Consider the following 18214-nt stretch of genomic DNA (forward strand, 5'->3'; position numbering starts at 1 on the left):
CATGTGCATCTGGCATGGACTGTAGATCTTAAGCAGCTTAACTATGAAGTTGCATACAAAGACCTTAGAATCTCAGCCGCAACGTGTTTGTCGTTAGTTATCAGTAGCTGCAGCCGTTGGCGTTGATTGAACCTATTGCAGGTTGAACGCTTTTTATGAGCCTTATGAATATGCGTGTAGCAGTACTTGTCTACCTAACGTCGCCTGGCTATTTCTGAGCAATTCAGTTAGCCATCTTAACGACTCCCTTAGAACAGACGTTTTGGTAGTTACAAAGTAGGTAGATAAAATGTTTACTTAGGCGAATAGTGGTAGAGGAAGGTCTTCAAAGCAAGTGTCACTTTTAACAGCAGTTCATTTGGCGCAACGGCTTGTGGGTAAATTTCGGGTGCAGCTTGCAGTAGAACGAGTCTCTGACCAGGAACTTCGATTCGCTCTTCTTGAACCGCAGTATCTAAAACCTGGAAAACAACATCTGTTTCTTTTTGGTTCGGTTATTGGTTGAGAGATTAAACCAAATTTAACCCAGCGACACGACTCTTTAGAATATAATAGGTATGAGTTTAAACGAACATTCACTCCAAGCCCTGTCTTGGAGGAAGCTTTATTTGAGTCGAGCTAAACTCAAAGCATCAAGTAGAACGTCGGCTTTGCTGTCTGGATTCGCTATGGTAAGCGAATGCAATACATTGTGAACCAGCTAATCTCTGTAAAAAAAAAAACATGACGCCAACCTGACATACTGCAGTTGACTTGTGTTATTGACTGTCAGTATGACAGCGGACGCCAACTATTTTTTCCACGTCATTCCAAGGAAGCAAGACCGCATGTTGGGCATTCATTGCATACCTTGACTCCTAATAATAGAGCGAACGCTCTTCCTTGCCCTTACACTAGATCTACTGTGCGATGTAATCCTCCTATTCTTATGTGACTGTCACGTCTTTTCCAGGTGGCGATGGTGGAGGTGCAGTTGGATACCACTTATCCTTATCCCCCTGGTCTGCTGATTGCCTTCAGTGCCTGCACCACTGTGCTGGTGGCAGTTCACCTTTTCGCTCTAATGGTCAGCACTTGCATTCTTCCCAATATAGAAGCTGTCAGTAACGTCCACAACCTCAACTCTGTGAAAGAGTCTCCCCACGAACGTATGCACCGTCACATCGAGCTGGCCTGGGCGTTCTCCACTGTGATTGGTACTTTGCTGTTCCTGGCGGAGGTAGTGCTCCTGTGTTGGGTCAAGTTTCTGCCCGTGAAACCCAGCAAGCCGGTGACACCCAGCAAGGCTAACAACGAAACCGTGGAGATGTCTGCTGGAGTGGCCGCCGCCATCACCTCCACTTCCATCATGGTGCCCTTCGGTCTGGTGTTCATCGTTTTCGCTGTGCACTTCTACCGATCCCTGGTCAGCCACAAAACAGACAGGCAGTTTCAGGAGCTGGAGGAGCTGTCAAATCTGACCAGGCTTCAGAACGAGCTTGACCACAGAGGAGAACCTTCGCTCATGCAGTCCCCCAGCTCTCATTTCCCATGAAGAGAAACCCGAAACCTACTGTATGCGACGAAGAACTTTGACATTTATGGATGTTTCAGAGCTAAGCATTCCAGTGGCCATTATTTTCATTATGTCCATCAAGACAATTCATTACATTTCTATTACGAGCGTGTTCCAATCCACACTTCATGGTCACCATTTTATAGAGATTTTTTTTATGCTTTTATAATTGAAGGATGTAATATGTATTACAGATTTATCTGTGAAGGCATGCATGCTTCTTGATGCATGTTATTAGATAGAAAACAATGTTTTCTTGACACGGGAACTTTGAATATTGTTTCATAATTTGCCTCGTGGGTTCTGGAAGACAGAACGAAGAGACTTCTCTTAAATAAAGAAGTGCCAGTAAGCTGTACTGACATCTATGATACTGTAGCAGTGACCTGACCCAGTGTGTCACTTGAGCTCTGTATTGTCTTAGTGTTGTATGCTTCATATGCTGCCACAAACCTCATGCTCTGATTTGCTGTATTAACTGGTGTGTGACCACATGTCTGCTTATTAAGCTTTTTTTAGAATCTTGACAAATGTTTTCATAAACTGTTTAAAAAAATGTGTATTATGTATACTGACTACTGTATTCAGTACCAGTAATAACTGGTATAAATATATTTTGGACCATATGGATTATGAAAGGTTTGCACTGAACTTAAGGTGAAATAAATGAAATACTTTGCAATCTCTGTTTTTCTTTCTAATGCTTAACATAGACTTGTTTAAAGAGCCGTACTGTCCTCTACTGTGGTAATGTGATGATACAGAATTTACTACTTCATTGCAGCCGAGCGACCCAGAACACACATGACCCACCGCATGACTTGTGTGCGTGCTTCATTTGTTTCATGGTGTACAGTTGCATACAGCTCATGGCAGGGCACTAGCATGCAAGTATGCTAACATGATGCGACTTTGCAGTTTGGTGTTTTGCAGCGAAGATGCCTTCTGTATTGTGGTCCTCCTTGTGTTCTTTATGTGTCTTACTCCTCCTGGTATTTTGATATAGATTCCATCAAAACTGATGCCTGGTCCATTAGATGGACCTGAAACAATTGAAGGATCATAAGAACACAATCGATTATTAATGGGTATTCCAATTCATAATTGGAATTCCAGATCCCACCCAGAATTTCACATCTGGAAATTTACATTTAGTCATTTAGACGCTCTTATCCAGAGCGACTTACAGTAAGTACAGGGACATTCCCCCGAGGCAAGTAGGGTAGCCTTGCCCAAAGACACACCGTCATTTTTCACGGCCGGGGAATCGAACCAGCAACCTTCTGATTACTAGCCCGATTCCCTAACCGCTCAGCCACCTGACTCCCATAAGAGAAATAAAGAGAAACAGACCTTTGGAATGGGATACAGAGTAGGCATTATGGATTCTTCTCTTCCAAAGTCAGACACAGCTCCGCATTTCGCCACACCATCCACCCAGAAGCCGTCATACAGCTGCCCCTTGTCCAGATAGAAGAACCTTCCATGCCCACTCTTCCTCCCATCTTTCCAGGTCCCTTCGTACCTGTTTTCATTGGCTTAAAAACAAACAAACAGGGCCATCTCTTAATATCCGACATGCGGTTATTTTAGAAATCTAGACTAGCTGACATGGAAACTGCTTGAAATCCACTCCTCACCATTTCGTTTGGACAATATAACATTAAAAGCATGCCCTTACTGAGACGAAGCATGCCCTGTCCGTGATGTTGATCCTTCAGCCATTCTCCCTCGTATATGTCGCCATTGGCATAGTACATCCTGCCCCAGCCACTTCTCTGGTCATCGCTCCACTCACCCTCGTAGGAGGCAGAGAGGCTGTAAAAATGTGTTCCAAACCCCTGGGGATTATCAAGATAAGAAAAAGACGGCCTGTGTTGGATGTCAAATCAATATAATGTTTGCTGCCAGTGTGCAATGTAGGCCTACACTAATAAAAGCTCTATCTTACATGTGAACGTGCATACATACATGTTTTTTGTCATTTTTCCATCCACCTGAGTATTCCCTTGCATATTCGTTCGTTTTTGGACATATCCTGCTGTAAGTACCATATCCTTCACGCTTGCCACATTTCCAGTCTCCATCATAAATGGCACCACCTGTCTTCCAAATTTGAGTCCCTTTGCCTAGAAATAGAGGGAGTCGATATTCCATACCACAAATGGAGGTTCTTGATCAGACATTGAGTTTTAATTTAGAACAGTAATACTTCAGAGAGTATTGTTACTTTCTCACCATGCTTCTTGTTGTCTAGCCATTCCCCCGTGTATTGATCTCCGTTTACAGAGAACACTGTATGACGCAGTCCACTTTTCTGTGCTTTTCTGTCCCATATTTTAGAAAGTGGCTCCTGTTTTCGGGGTTTCTTCAGGTGAGGCATAGCTTGCGATAAAGAAAAAATAGGCTTCAGTACAATCTTATGATGATTAGATATTAATTTTAAAACGATGTAAAAACGAAGTGAATGTTTTGCGTTACCTTTTGTACTCAAGCGAACGACTCCCTATGGCTCAATCCGCATTAGAACTTTAATAGTGAATAGTGCACTTCAAACCAAAGGTCACTGACTTTCTGGCAGGGTCAAATCCACAGCCTAGCCGAGCTAGCGAAATAGATTTGCATGAATGTGACAGTAATGAGTGGCTAAACAAGTGTTCTTCGTAACTTAGCAACCGATAAACACAAGACTTGACCCGTTATTCCTTTTCTAAATTATAGATACTGTAGGATCGATTAACCTTATCACGTTTATAGTCTTATTGCTTGCGGCTTTACAATTGTCTCAAATGTGTCTTATGTGACTTAGACCAACGTTATTCAGTTGTGATTATTTTTAATTATACACGTTTGTACCCAAGCACGCACAGGTTGCGTTTCTGTTGTGCATATTTCTGCAGCCTGGATCTGGTTGAATCAGGAGAAGTTCAGGAGATTGAGCACAATGCGCCTGCGTCTGGGTGGAAGAATCGTGAACAGTGGTAGCTCACTGGTTGTGTCTCTTTTGATAAGCTAAGTTGTGTTAATAACTGGAACAATGTCACTGCAAAGATGCCAAACTGAATGGGAAGAAATTGACCAAGAATATCAACAATTACAGGTAAAAAAGCAGATAAGAAATCAGTTGACAGTGGGCTTGGCAAGGTGCTTTGCTATAATGACCTGGCTGGCGTGGACGACCGCAAATTGATGTGCGTGTAATTGTCAGCTTTGCCTAGCTTGCTAGCTAGCCCCCACTTAGCAATTGTATGAATTATATAGTTACTGTAATTGCATCATGCGTCTTAGCTAATATGTTTTTGTCAAAAGGTTGAAAGGTGTTCTTATATGGCGTTCATGTGAGTCCCGCAGTTCCTGTTAACGTTACTTTTAAGAGAGTATAACTAAAGATAGTACCTTCTTGATAGCTAGCAAGCTAACAGTTAGATAGCTAGTTGGATTACCTTGCTACTTCACTTGATTACATCTAGCCAAAACAGTAGCTCCAACATAATGTAATAATGTAATTCACGATAATTGAAAATATAAACAAGCTCCATCATCACTCGAAGATGTAGCGGTCTAGACAGCTGGCTAATTAAAGTGCATCTGCTGGGGACTTTACTTAAGTACCTACATCTAGTCAGTTTTACAACCGTAACTGATTCCATTGTTTGTACACTTGTGTGCGATGTACATGCCACGTTCAGTGTCCGTTGTCCACCATACGTGTTTCTGTCATCCAGGAAACTCACAAAGTGTACAGACAGAAACTTGAGGAGCTTACTAACCTTCAAACGACGTGTAGCAGTGCCATTGGTAAACAGAGGAAGGGTCTGAAGGACTTGAGTCAAAGTCTAAAAAGGTCAGTACAAGCTGTCTTGTGGGAATGAACTACAGTATTTGTTTTTGCTTTCATCTTGTGATGAAGCACAAATAAAGAAAATATGAAAGCATGTTTTTAAGTGTCAAATAACCATGCAGCCCGCATAAAGACATTTGACGTCATGTCCTACTGTTAAGAATCACTCATTTATCTGGTTTCTATAGGTGTGTGAAAACATGTGACGACAAAGAATCGGAGCTGATAAAAGATATCCAAGTTCAGATTAAAGAGAAAGAAAATGTCTTCTTTGACATGGAAGCGTATTTGCCCAAAAAAAATGGGTCAGTAAATTTAATTTATTTGTCATAATTTTCTAGTTACTGTAACTGAACAGCGAATTACTTAATCCTGAGTTGTTTGCAAATGTGTTCCTTTCTTTTCTTAGATTGTATCTAAATTTAGTCCTGGGCAATGTAAATGTAACACTTCTCAGCAACCAGGCAAAGTAAGTATGTTTCTGATCTTAGATTGCAATGTGTTGTTGTGGTGTGCTCTACGGAAAAGAATGTAGATGGAATAGAATGTTGATGTACAGAACCCTGTCACCAATGTTCTTATGATCCGTTGTTCAGATTTGCCTACAAAGATGAATATGAGAAGTTCAAGCTCTGCATGACTATTATCCTGATGTTTGGTGCCATAACCTGTCTTTTCTTATTAAATTACCGGTGAGTTTCAATCAGTATGATTTGATCAGTAGTTTGTTCCCTTTTTTTTTTGTCTTCAGAAATGCAAATATCATCATTGTAATGTTGTCCAAAAATCTATGTACAATATAGATTCAAAACGGTAATAGAAATGGAAGGCTTCTTGTGTGTGTTTTGTTTGCAGTGTCACAGATGAAATCTTCAACTTCTTGCTGGTGTGGTACTACTGCACATTGACAATCAGGGAGAGCATTCTCATGAGCAATGGGTCCAGGTGAGCTGCTAGCAGAAATATAGTCCAGTCTCGGTACTGTATACGATTTCTACCATTGACATAGTGCTTCCTGTTTGCTTCCAGGATTAAAGGATGGTGGGTCTCCCATCACTATGTATCTACCTTTCTGTCTGGTGTAATGCTTACCTGGTAAGTTGTTTAGAAATCTCCATCGATATGATGCAACCATATCATTGACTTCACGTTGATGTTTGACTTGATCCAGCTGTATTGATCCTCTGTGTGTCCTGACAGGCCTGAAGGGCCAATGTACCAGATGTTCAGAAGTCAGTTCCTGGCCTTCTCCATTTATCAGAGTAAAACCCTGTCTTTTCTATATTATCCTGATCACAGTGTATTCAGGGCAAAGGGCAAATTGGACCTTTGATTATTGACTACTATTATGTCGCTTTGGATGAGTGTCGAAAAAAATCAATTTGTATTTTACAACAGCTATAAGCAGGCCTACTTGAAATAGCAACATATAGCTTTAGTATATACAGTACCAGAATATGTGATGACTATGATGACTGTGATAATTCATTGTTATCTTGTTTTAGGCTTTGTGCAGTTTCTACAATACTACTACCAGAGTGGCTGCTTGTACAGGTTACGAGCTTTGGGGGAGAGAAGTCAGTTGGACCTTACTGTAGGTAAGTTAACATTTCAGTAGATGGGCGGTTTTTGGTAAATATTCATTGGATATTCCATTGGCGTACTTTACCCACCAAACAAGCGTTGTAAAGTTTCATGTCACGGAGGGGATACGGGAGCAGCACGGTTACGACCGGGCAGACCCAGTCTGTCACCGTGTGCTTTGAGTGAGTCTTTGGTGTGCGCACACATAAGTTACTGTGTCAATGGCCTGTCTTTTACTTGTAAAGTGGGTTGGGACTCTTGTGCAACTTGTTTTGTTTCATTGATCAGAACAGTTGCCCGTACCACTTGAGTAAATACAAATCTATAGCATTTTTTTTTATTAATTTTTTTATCATCTATGTAACAAAGGGGTTTACAGTTGGCCAACAAGTAGCACCTGTTTTTTTTGTGTATTTAATTTAATCTGTAGCACAGTGCATGGCCCCTTACATGGTACAGTGTGTCAGAATGTGAAAATATTGTTATTTTCACATTATAAATATGTAATGTGGGTGTTTTCTGCCTGTGTTCCAGAGGGCTTCCAGTCCTGGATGTGGAGAGGCCTCACCTTTCTGCTCCCATGTCTCTTCTTTGGGCATGTGAGTCAAAACCCTCAGCTACCACCCAAAGCTGGAGGTGACAGATGGTCATCTGTTCTAAGATGCCTGCAATGCTGATGTTATACATAAACAACTTTTCACTGTTGACTATTTGTATTGTGCTCACTTAAAAAATGTATTTAAAAAAATCTAAATGTAAAAAAAAAAACACAAGAATTTACATTTTGGGACAGGTCAAGTTCAGAGTGGGACGGTTAATTTTGGACTTGGGGACGGTACTATGAGGGAAAAAAGTTAGTTGCGAGCCCTGTTTAGGCGTCAGTGTATAAGCCTGGGTTAAATCATCCAGACTGTCATAGGGGGTGTTTGAGTAAGGGAGAGGAAGGTAACAGGGAGATAGAATGGTCACATCTCTTGTGTTGCTCAAGATAATCTACACAGGTTCTTCAAAATTATTCAAAGTTCAAGTCTTTTATTGTCAGATGCACAGAACAACACAGGGTCAGACTGGGCACTGACATTCGTAGGACAAGACAATGCAAAGCAACCTGGCATAACATATAAGTACACAGAACATAGATTACGTCTATGATAAGATCAAATATAGTAAACCTCCTAATATACAAATAATATACAGTATACTAAACCTTTAATACACATAATAACCTATAATAACCTTATAAACCTATACTAACCTAAGACAAGTGAAGTACAATAGTGCAATATTGCTGATAGTGCAACCAGTAGCAATGAAGAGTGATTAACTCTTTTTTTGTTGAACAAACACAGGCTTAATGCCGTAGTTGTGTTCTTGGATTAACGTTTTTCTGTCGCATCTCCTCTAGTTCTGGCAGCTGTACAACGCTTGGACCCTGTTTCGGTTGGCAGGGCGTGATGATTGCAAGGAGTGGCAGGTATGGATGTCAACACCCTTAGCTGCAAAAAACAGTTTCAAGCACCTATTTCTCCCTCTTCTTGAGGAAGAAAACAAACGGTTTTTGTGTGTGAAGTCATTTTTTATCAAAGTTCTTTCCTTCATTCTTTCTTACTCTTTTGTTTCCTGTCTTGAAAGGTATTCATGTTGGCACTAACATTCCTCATCCTGTTCCTGGGGAACTTCCTCACCACGGTGAAAGTCGTCCACCAAAAGGTGCAGACAAACAAAGAGGAGGTACAAAAGAATGACTGAGAACGATGCTGAGAGCAGCTCAGATTACCAAGTAGCCAGTAACAATGGAGTGAAACGGGACTATGTCACACACACACAATCAATGGAGGGTTTGACTTCTTGAACGCCCGAGGAGCGAGACCCAGCCGCCAACTAGCGGACCATGCTAGCAGCAGCAGAAACCACAATTATCAAAGGCAGTTTTAACGGGCTTCGTGTTTGTACTGAGTTGTTGAGGTCCTTGTTACATTTGTAGATGTGACACTGAGTGACAGTCACCTGGCAAACGAACCACTGAGGGGATAGACCTTGTATAGTTAAATTGTTTTTGAGCTGACTGCAGTTAGTTTGAAGGTTTTATATGTATGTGTGCGTCTGTGCATGAACATGTAAAGAGAGACTTTTCGTCAAATAATATGCAACTCTAAAGGGTAAGTAGTAGCACTAAGTCATCAGAAAAATCAGTTTTTGTGTCCTTGGAGGACTTCACAATGCCTATGGAGTTGTAGAAGTCAGACTGTCTCTCTGGGTAGTTTATGTATGGAAACATTCAAGGCACAGTGTCCCATTATTCCATTGGTGTGTTTATGTTGTGTTGTGTGACCCGCAGGTCTTCAGTTATTCTGATAGTGATTCACCTGGTGGGCTTTTTCAAACCTGTGGGTCTTTCTTTTGGGGCCCACTTTGTATACATCCATCTTTCCGTCAAACCAGTAGCCGTTATTCAGACTGCTGCTTTCAGAGTTCAAAGAATACTTATTGAGAATAGTGAGTTACCTCCACCTACCTCAGTCTAAACCTACAGGCTGATCGTGAATCTTTGATACAAGTGATTTACAATCATATGGGTCCAGCTCAGTTTAGGTAGTTAAAGTTCTGATAGTGTCATATTTCAATATCAAGCTCAAACTTGGTTACTGTAAAGAAAATGCTGCTAAGAGCACTTTAACTGTGAACATACTATTGGGAATAATGTCACAAGCAAGTGAGCTATTGTGATCAAATGTATAATGGAACAACACAACGTGATATATAGACTAATGTATAAACTGTAGATGATGATCTTGCTTGGTTACATGGTGGAGAGCGATTGCTATTTGTACTGTACCATAGTATATTTTGAACAAATGGATGTGCATCGCTGTAGTTACGTAGTGACAGGCCCTGAATGCCTTATTCTTCCTGCAGCCTGTCACAACGGCTCGTTTAGGTCCCTGTCTTTCAATCAAGTGTCCTGTCAAGTTAAGAAATACCTTGTGTAGGAAGCAGTGTGTTTCAGAGAAGGGAATTGTTGTTACTGTTCGTCGGGTGTACTGTAAGCTCGTTATTAACTAGACCAAGATGTTACATTATTATATTTACATTATAAACTTCTGAGCCGCTATGGTGTGCATCATGTCCTCGTCCGATACCTGAACGTCGTAAAATCAAGTCATGTCTCGTACTGTCCTCACAGTAACCTTTGCCTGAGCGTACCCAGCTACGACATGACTGACCAAGCGTTTCCTTTATGAAAAGTTTGGTGTCGGATGTTGAAACTGTAAATCGCTGTACATTAAACATCAGAATTAAACATGGTTTTGTCTCCTGACTTCAATCATAATCATATTAACATATTTATATGTTGGAGTGTCACCCATACACACACTACAAGCGTTTGAATTTGGTAGACACTAACACACATCAGTAACTACAAGTTCTACTCAGCGGTATGTTTACACACCCAAATAAGATGGATTTGCCCGAGCAAGGAATATATATCCGAAACCCCCACTAGGGGTCACTGTCGCCAAAGATTGGAGGACCGCTTGTTGCACCAGCTCATAAATGGAGCGGGAAGGAAATCAGCTTGTCTGTCGAGTAGAAGTGGGTTGTTTGTTTCCCTGTCACTAAAATAGTTTCATTGCAGACGGTAAGAAGGACTTGTGTGGGAATAGTTAGTCATATTTTTGGTGTTTGTTGGGATGTAATGAAGGATTCAAATTCTATGTGTCTATTCCTACATGTAATGATGGTATTCAATGACACAAATCTGTGTTCTAGAAAGAGTGGTCTGGAGTCGCAGAGGTCCGATAATATCAGCTTTAATGCAGCAGTTGGAAATCAACAAGTACTGAGCTCTGGGGTTGTCTACGTTTCCCTACCCGCAACAGAGTTTGGGCTGGTTCACGAAGTCCAACTGGCTATCTGTCCCTCCCCAGCATATATTTATACAGTGCAATTGAAACACAAGTATTAAAAAAGGGTTGAGCTTGTTCTCTCGTGCATCAGGGAGTTGTTCTTGCCTACGCGTCCCACCTGCTCGGGTGCCATCTGCACCCAGTTTCAAGGTTGTTTCTGAAAATGAAGAGATAGACACAAAGAACAGCCTGCTTCCCACACCCAGTGTGAGACCCAATGTTTAAGCCTGAGCACACTTCTAAGTTCATAACTTTAATAAGCACAATGCATAACTTTAATAAGCACAATATATTCTTTAGTAACTGAAGTTAAAATAAGTAGCGATAGTAAAAATAGCATTCAGTTCGGTGTCGTATTTCTCCCTGACCCTAGACTACCTGTAGGCTTAGTGCTTTTTGTTGATCTTTTGGTTCATTCGCACAGGGACAGAACGTATAGGTAACCTTCCCTTGGGCATAAGTCCCATCACGTAGTTTATACCTGTTAAACACTAGGTTAGGAGAGGGTGCAACCCCATGTATATTTGCATTAGAGAAGCATTATTTGATCAGGCAGGCTAGAGAGTTCTTTTACTGTGTTATTTTATTTGGCACCGTTCTTGGTTCCCTTGTCGCCCTGTGACGTTTGTTTTGTCAATAAATAATCTCTGGTCCACAATTTAGACAGTGTTACATTCTCCTTCCCACCCTGAACATAACCGTAGAGAAGTAACCCAAACTCCACAGAAACATCTGAGTTAGACAATTGGACAGCTGTTTGCTGGTCACTGCTGTGTCTGCTGTTGAAAGGATGACAAGACAAGGAGGCATGGATAGAGACATCACTGAAAAAGGGCACCTTTATTACAAAACAATATCTTAATACAATCATAAGAAGATCTTATCTGAAAATGGATATTTGACACCAAAGAGCAATGTGCCTCACACCCATCCTCACATATGAGCACTGCATTTACTAAAAGGAAGCAGACTTGTCTCATACTCTCAGTCCAGTCCGGTCTACGAGTCAAACCAAACTGTAGACTCAAAACCCTCCTTCACTACGAGCTACCAAACGGCTCTGGTACATCCATCCAGTGTTCAGTTTCTCTAGCCAGATGAGAGAGAGGTTAGGGGTGTAGTTCTGTTGATTGTCAAGTCAACTTAGTGGAAGGTTTTGTCATTGAGGATGACATGGGGGAGAAGAAAACGCAGGTCAGTGCTCCTCTGTAATCCGTCCTCAGCAGACCGCTAGACTCTGTCCCCTTCCAGTTGTCCCCTCCCTGGGGCCACCGTCCCAGTGTGTCCTCACAGGAGCACACAGTGCCTCTTCCTCGCTCGGTGCCTCGCTCTGCGATTGGCAGCCAGGGCTCGCTTGGTGGCCTCTCTGAAAATGTCCTCCACGTTCTCCCGATATTTGGCTGAGCACTCCAGGTAAAGATCTGCATTCATCTGCCTCATGGTTTCATCACCCTGTTCACCCACACATCCAGCATTCACAAGAGGGAGACAGGGTCAGAATATCTGACTGCTATTTGCACAATATGAAATATATTTCCTGAGCTCTGGAAAAACAGCATATACATTTTTACATAATCTAAGCGTTCAGGTTTGGCTGATAAACACAATTGTAAGGAAATAAAGGGTCTCAGGAAGATGTAAATATGTATATGCAATATATCTAATGGAGTATATAAAAGAGACTGAATTTAAAGCTAGCTAGTTGACATCACAGTGTCAGTGGTGGAACCCATGAAGTCACTCCTCTGTCCTCACCTGTATGTAGGTGATAGGAGCCTGATCCAAGGCTTTCAACTTCCTGGTACGCTCCTTGTCCTTCCTGAGGTCAGTCTTACAGCCAATCAGGATGACAGGAACATCCTGACAGAAGTGGTTGATCTCTGGGTACCACTGGGGGAGAGAAGGGGGGAGGAGAGAGAAAGAGAGCATGAGCTGGGTCAGGGCAACTCTGCCGCACCTTAACTTATTATTCCCCCCTCCAGCCACTCCAGCAGGGAGTGCCTGTGCACATGCAGTACGAGTGCTTCTTTCGTGTGCTGGTAAGCACAATGTCTCTCCGTGGCTGTGTTCTCCTCGCCCCTTTATCCGTCTGTTTGCATTCATGTCTGTGTGTTGACTTTTCACCACTCATCGAGGGGTGGTTTCCAGCACAGTCTCTCTTTCGAGCCAACCCACAGGGGTCAAAGTTCATTTAAAATGACTGTGCTGGCTGGTCTTTCAGAACAATGTACATTTCTAAGTCAATCATTTATGAGGCAGGATTCTTGCCATGGTGTCCCTGCAGAAACTGCCGATAAGATGTGATCTCATTAAATTCCTTTCCCAACTTTTGTGGTGTTGTCACAATCAGATACACATAAACTGTGACATCACACTCAGGACTTTTCTACGTGTCCTCACGTTTTTTCTGTATATATAAGTATAGTCCTCATGTTTCTAATGAGGGAAGCTGCGGGTGGATGTGTGGCGGCTTGGGGTTGTCGTTGGATGACAGTACCTTGATCAACACATTCTCAAAGCTTGTGGGGTTTGTCACGTCGTAACACACCAGTACAAGGTTAGCATTCTGGTAGGACAAGGGCCTCAATCGGTCATAGTCATCCTGACCTGAAGGAAACACACAGACACATACATTAACTCCCAATATACATCTATGAAAACAAATTGTACCTTAGAACAAATATACATTTAAAAAAACTAAAATGTACCTTAGAACAAATAATTATTTATTTTTTGTTTCATTTGAACAACTATTGAATGCTTTGGACATCATAGGCATACTCAGTGAACAGGGTTTTAATGAGAGACGCCATTAAACCTGTATATCATTTCACATTGTGACATCTAAGCATAGCATGGTCTGATACTAAGTCATACTGGGGGAGAGGTAAAACCACTTCCTGCGTTCAACTTCCGTTTCCTGTGAATCATGACTGTCTCAGCAGCAGTTATACTAAGATAAACTGACAATTTATGATGGGGACATTGCTAGGACATGGTGATGGCTTTCCTTATAAAAACTGAATTCCTCTACAAGCCTGTATATTCTGACATATCTGGTGGCCATTGTGTTCTTTAAATTGATTAAACTGTTACAACGTACATTCTTACTGCACACGTAACACAAATTTACTCTGTGCACTGATTATTCAAGAATCGTTCAACCATAATGAAACACAACTGGTTGAGTTTCTGTGTGATTAAGACTCATTGCAACTCCATGTCTTATCTACTGTCTAGTGAGGAAGAATTACACTTCATACCTACAGATACTATTTTGTAGATCAACCTTTCACCACATCCTCTATCTAAGCACCAGCGCTTACAGGAAGAAAGTCACTATGCTGCTAGCTAGACTATGCTGCACCCACTCATCTTATATGAAGTAATGCCTGGTGTTAGGCAAAAAGTTAACTGCTAACGCCTTGCACAGAAACGCAAAGGCCTAGGGCAAGATTTGAGAGGGTGTGCCATTGGTACGTTTGGCTGCTTTTTTTTCTTCCCTCTAATCATTTAACCCTCACATATTTTTGTATCTCTTCATCTGCATGTTCATCGATGGGTGTCAAAGTTTTCCATCAGAATGACGTCCCTAAACCATGAGAGGCTAGATGTGTCAACAAGCTCTCACACACACCTACACAGGCTCCACACCCTTTGGTTCTTCCGCATACCTGTCTACCATGACTGGACTGAATTGACACATCTGAAAACAACCGATCATAATCAGGGCGGTAGATAAGGAGGAAGAAGATATCTATGAAAGGTATAGCTCAGTGGTTGGAGCATTTGGTCAATAGGTCAGATTCAAACTCTCTACCCCCTTATATGTGTAGGGAGTCAGGTGGCTGAGCGGTTAGGGAATCGGGCAGGTTCGATTCCTGGCCTTGCCAAATGACATTGTGTGGGGCAAGGCAATTCACCCTACTTGCCTCGGGGGAATGTCCCTGTACTTACTGTAAGTCGCTCTGGATAGGAGCGTCTGCTAAATGACTAAATGTAAATATGTTTGCTGAGGATGAAAGGTAAATGTCATCAATGAAAATGAACTTTACCGGCCGTGTCGTAGAGGTTGAGCACAATCTCCTTCCCTCCATAAGAGATGGTGGTGACGTACTTCTCAAATACAGACGGTGCATATTTCTGATTTGTAGATATGACACCAAAACAAGAAGTATAGCATTCTAGTTAATGTTGGTACACTACCAGAAAACATGTTAAATCCAATGACATATCAGTTTACAGAACACTTAATCCTGTCTGTGTCTGTGACACCCTTTGCTGTACCTGGTGGAGATTCCCTCATTTAACCTGTCTTCCCTCACATTCAGCTTTAAGTTCATTAAGTATAAAATAAAAAATCAGCTCCATATCAAAGTTAATGTACAACCTTGTGAGCAACTGACAGATCCACTCTTACAGAAATAAAGAGCACAATGAAAGGTCAGACAAACACACTAAACTTCCTTTTTCTACTGTCCAACATTTCAATGAAGTTGGTTCTATAAACGTTAGTTCCCCTTACCTCTGGAAAGTCTCCTTTGGCATACACCATGAGGAGCGAAGTTTTCCCACACCCGCCATCTCCAACGATGACAATCTTGAGATCTTCACCTTTTTTCACAGTGCCATTGCTTGTCAGGGCACCGTTTTGAGTCATAGCTCCTCAGGAGACTCTAGATCGGTTGATGTCAGTTGAATGAATCAGTCCCTCAGAAGTGAAGCTAAGTTCATGGCAAATCCAGCGCCGGTTATCAGATGAAACAGAGCATGGCTTGTGTTCATAAGACTAAGGAACAAACCAATGTCTCCAGCAGGTGTCTTGTTCTATATACAACTTCCTCTAAAACAATATATGTTTTAGTGGATTTCTCAGACGGACACCGTCTTCACCGGAAACATCTATTTGGCAAGACCTTTTTGTAACAGTGTAGCTACTTTCTCTCCTCTCTCCTCTACCCTCTCTCTCTCTCTCTCTCTCTCTCCCCCGCCCTTGCTCTTTCCCTCCCACCCTCGCAATGAGTGCCTGTTCCATCACTGAGCAGATGCACACTGAGGTACGGCCTCCATTCATTGACGTTGTAGTGTTTGTGTGCGTGTGGTCTGTTCTCGCATTTCTCCATCTCAAGCTAAATAATTGTAAGAGAAAATAGTTATCAAAGGAATGGGGGGGCCCTGTTATTGGTGAGGGGTTTATGTTCATGTGATAGGGCCGACCCAATCACACCTCATCTCAGTGGGTTCCACTGGAGAGGAACTTACATGGGATCTAAGCCAGGTCAGCTAACCTTTGACCCGCAGCAAGGATCTCAGATCTTCATGCTGTTGACTATAAGGTGACACTTGCATCCCTGAATAAGCCACGTAAACATCAGATGCTTGGAATCCACATGTTGGACAACATAGGATCCTCTATCCGCACTAAAGCTCGTTATTTTAACTACACTGATTTTTCCAATCACTTTCCCAAATCAAGAAAATAGGCAACATATACTTTCTTGATACATGTATGTTTATTTGTACAGGCTATGACAACAACAATACGTACAACACATAATTGTAAACATCAAATTAGGTGAAGAGTAAATCAGCAAAAGATGCAGATTCACAGTTATTGCTCTTTTCAATAAGGCGCCGCTTATTGTCGCTACAGGCGAGGTCATCCTTGGCGACCCAACATCTTATACAAAGCTTTGTTGTCTGTTTAACTTCTGATTTTATGAAACGTACAAACGCACATTTGCCATGTGCAAACTTAATGACATGCGTACGTTGCCTAAATATTTATACCATAATACAATCATTGGATGTTGCCATACATCTCTAAAAAATTACAACAACGGCAATACAAAACATGCATAACACCAAGTAAAAACGGTCAAACAATTTACAATAACATACAGTTATTTGCGTAGGATAATGTGACTTTAGTAGTTTAGACAGTTAGAATTATATACAAATACTTAGTCCTGCTAATATATAAATATATGACATGACTATGAATCCATAAGACGTTTCCCAATACAATACGGTAAAATAGCTACAGAAATAGCCTAACAGTTCTGATTAGACATTGGACTCAAATTTTGGTGAAGCATTTTTGCCTGTCCTGTCTGCATTGCATCAGACACCACAGCCCGGGGAAGCCGCTTGAATGCACTCCAAATGTAGGCCTGTATGGGTTGATTCCAATGACAAAACTGTGTATTTATAGTGTAAAATGTTTTTATGACGACAAATTGTTAACACAACTACTCGAGTTGTGAGATTTTAAATAGACCTTGTTAGTTGGCCTCCGTAAATCCTGACTAGAGGATATTTGAACTAGGAATTACAAACGAAGGAAAATAGCAACTGGACAACACCTCTTTAAATCTAATAAAATTGCATGTTTTAAATAACATTGAGTAATTTAGCTACATAAATAGACTACAAATGATGTTAATAATCATGTATAAAAGGTATGATAAAGCAAAAGAATTGCTTGACTACCCAACTTCCGTTGGCTCCCGATTTCTGTCCTCAATGTTGAACAAAATGGAGCGAGTACATGGTCTGCCTAAAGAGTAAGGCCTTACCTTAAGCACACAGTGTGCTTTCATGGTAGCCATGCCTGCCTGCCTGCCTCCTTATCCCAGTGCGTAAAACTGGACAAATGGCGCAAACGAGAAATGTACAATGAAGTAACTGTTGAACGATCATCCGTGAATTCTTTTTTTGGTAAAAATAACAATTGACGCATTCATGCGTGTAAGAAATATGACTGCATTCCGTTCCTTCCCCAGAGTAAACACGGCCTTACGACCTTAATGGTTGGAATAGACTATTGTGTGAGCTAAAACCAGGCCTCCTGATCCGTGGTAGGTTATCTACTAATACAACTTTAGTGGAGAGGACAAAGGCCTGTGTGTATTTTAATTGCTTAAAAGACGATAAGAGCTTTAATTCAACATGCATTTGGACATTCGTGAAATCTTAAACCACTGTGCAGTTTTTCCACCGCTTAAAAAATAAACAAGACGTTTCAATTCAAAAGACGGGTTGCCTACATGTTGAATATCTTTTCCGTCAATGTGAAACTACACGGATTACATATGGTCGCAGAGGAAAAATACAGCCTAATTAAATTAGTCTACTCACAGCACGCAAGGCAACCATACCCTGTCGCTCTCGCCTAGAGACTTTCATAAGCCCTACCACGCATGTACGTGCACAGACAAATACAGAACCTTCATTCAGCTTTTCTCGTTTTTACCTATTGGACGGATTTGTAGGCTATATCTGGCTGACACCTCAGTATAGCCCATCTTCTGAGCAGCTAATCAA

The 18214-nt window shown here is 41.5% G+C and overlaps 4 protein-coding genes across 4 annotated transcripts; 2 read left to right on the forward strand and 2 right to left on the reverse strand.

The window, feature by feature from the left end:
- Window positions 1–91: 91 nt before the first annotated feature.
- On the forward strand, window positions 92–2235 carry orai1b (ORAI calcium release-activated calcium modulator 1b). The gene is made up of 2 exons (XM_067249781.1): window positions 92–671; window positions 953–2235. Exons 1-2 carry the CDS (start codon window positions 558–560, stop codon window positions 1532–1534), a joined length of 696 nt encoding a protein of 231 aa, XP_067105882.1. The 5' UTR covers window positions 92–557; the 3' UTR covers window positions 1535–2235.
- Window positions 2236–2535: 300 nt separating this feature from the next.
- morn3 (MORN repeat containing 3) lies at window positions 2536–3938 on the reverse strand. The gene is made up of 5 exons (XM_067251039.1): window positions 3794–3938; window positions 3527–3684; window positions 3237–3396; window positions 2909–3093; window positions 2536–2598 (listed from the first exon to the last, which is right to left on the reverse strand). The coding sequence occupies exons 1-5, from the start codon at window positions 3936–3938 to the stop codon at window positions 2536–2538; spliced, it is 711 nt and encodes a 236-aa protein (XP_067107140.1).
- A 582-nt stretch (window positions 3939–4520) lies between these two features.
- tmem120b (transmembrane protein 120B) lies at window positions 4521–10268 on the forward strand. The gene is made up of 12 exons (XM_067250122.1): window positions 4521–4655; window positions 5281–5399; window positions 5585–5701; window positions 5806–5865; window positions 5993–6088; window positions 6252–6341; window positions 6426–6491; window positions 6597–6658; window positions 6902–6994; window positions 7515–7579; window positions 8386–8454; window positions 8613–10268. The coding sequence occupies exons 1-12, from the start codon at window positions 4593–4595 to the stop codon at window positions 8727–8729; spliced, it is 1017 nt and encodes a 338-aa protein (XP_067106223.1). The 5' UTR covers window positions 4521–4592; the 3' UTR covers window positions 8730–10268.
- Window positions 10269–11695: 1427 nt separating this feature from the next.
- Window positions 11696–15754, reverse strand: rhof (ras homolog family member F). Its single transcript, XM_067250996.1, has 5 exons — window positions 15414–15754; window positions 14944–15031; window positions 13386–13495; window positions 12644–12778; window positions 11696–12340 (listed from the first exon to the last, which is right to left on the reverse strand). Exons 1-5 carry the CDS (start codon window positions 15546–15548, stop codon window positions 12176–12178), a joined length of 633 nt encoding a protein of 210 aa, XP_067107097.1. The 5' UTR covers window positions 15549–15754; the 3' UTR covers window positions 11696–12175.
- Window positions 15755–18214: the final 2460 nt, after the last annotated feature.

Source organism: Osmerus mordax, chromosome 14, assembly GCF_038355195.1.
Source record: "Osmerus mordax isolate fOsmMor3 chromosome 14, fOsmMor3.pri, whole genome shotgun sequence".
In the NCBI taxonomy this organism is placed as follows: Eukaryota; Metazoa; Chordata; class Actinopteri; order Osmeriformes; family Osmeridae; genus Osmerus; species Osmerus mordax.

Coding starts and splice junctions, on each gene's coding strand:
- orai1b (XM_067249781.1), top strand. CDS start 558: ATGAGTTTAAACGAACATTCACTCCAAGCCCTGTCTTGGAGGAAGCTT. Junction 672..952: donor TGCTGTCTGGATTCGCTATG/GTAAGCGAATGC, acceptor CGTCTTTTCCAG/GTGGCGATGGTGGAGGTGCA.
- morn3 (XM_067251039.1), bottom strand. CDS start 3,938: ATGCCTCACCTGAAGAAACCCCGAAAACAGGAGCCACTTTCTAAAATA. Junction 3,397..3,526: donor GGAAAAATGACAAAAAACAT/GTATGTATGCAC, acceptor GATAATCCCCAG/GGGTTTGGAACACATTTTTA. Junction 2,599..2,908: donor CTCTGTATCCCATTCCAAAG/GTCTGTTTCTCT, acceptor CAATTGTTTCAG/GTCCATCTAATGGACCAGGC.
- tmem120b (XM_067250122.1), top strand. CDS start 4,593: ATGTCACTGCAAAGATGCCAAACTGAATGGGAAGAAATTGACCAAGAA. Junction 6,342..6,425: donor CTCATGAGCAATGGGTCCAG/GTGAGCTGCTAG, acceptor GTTTGCTTCCAG/GATTAAAGGATGGTGGGTCT. Junction 6,995..7,514: donor TCAGTTGGACCTTACTGTAG/GTAAGTTAACAT, acceptor CCTGTGTTCCAG/AGGGCTTCCAGTCCTGGATG.
- rhof (XM_067250996.1), bottom strand. CDS start 15,548: ATGACTCAAAACGGTGCCCTGACAAGCAATGGCACTGTGAAAAAAGGT. Junction 15,032..15,413: donor CCAAAGGAGACTTTCCAGAG/GTAAGGGGAACT, acceptor TCTACAAATCAG/AAATATGCACCGTCTGTATT. Junction 12,341..12,643: donor CTCCTATCACCTACATACAG/GTGAGGACAGAG, acceptor GTGGGTGAACAG/GGTGATGAAACCATGAGGCA.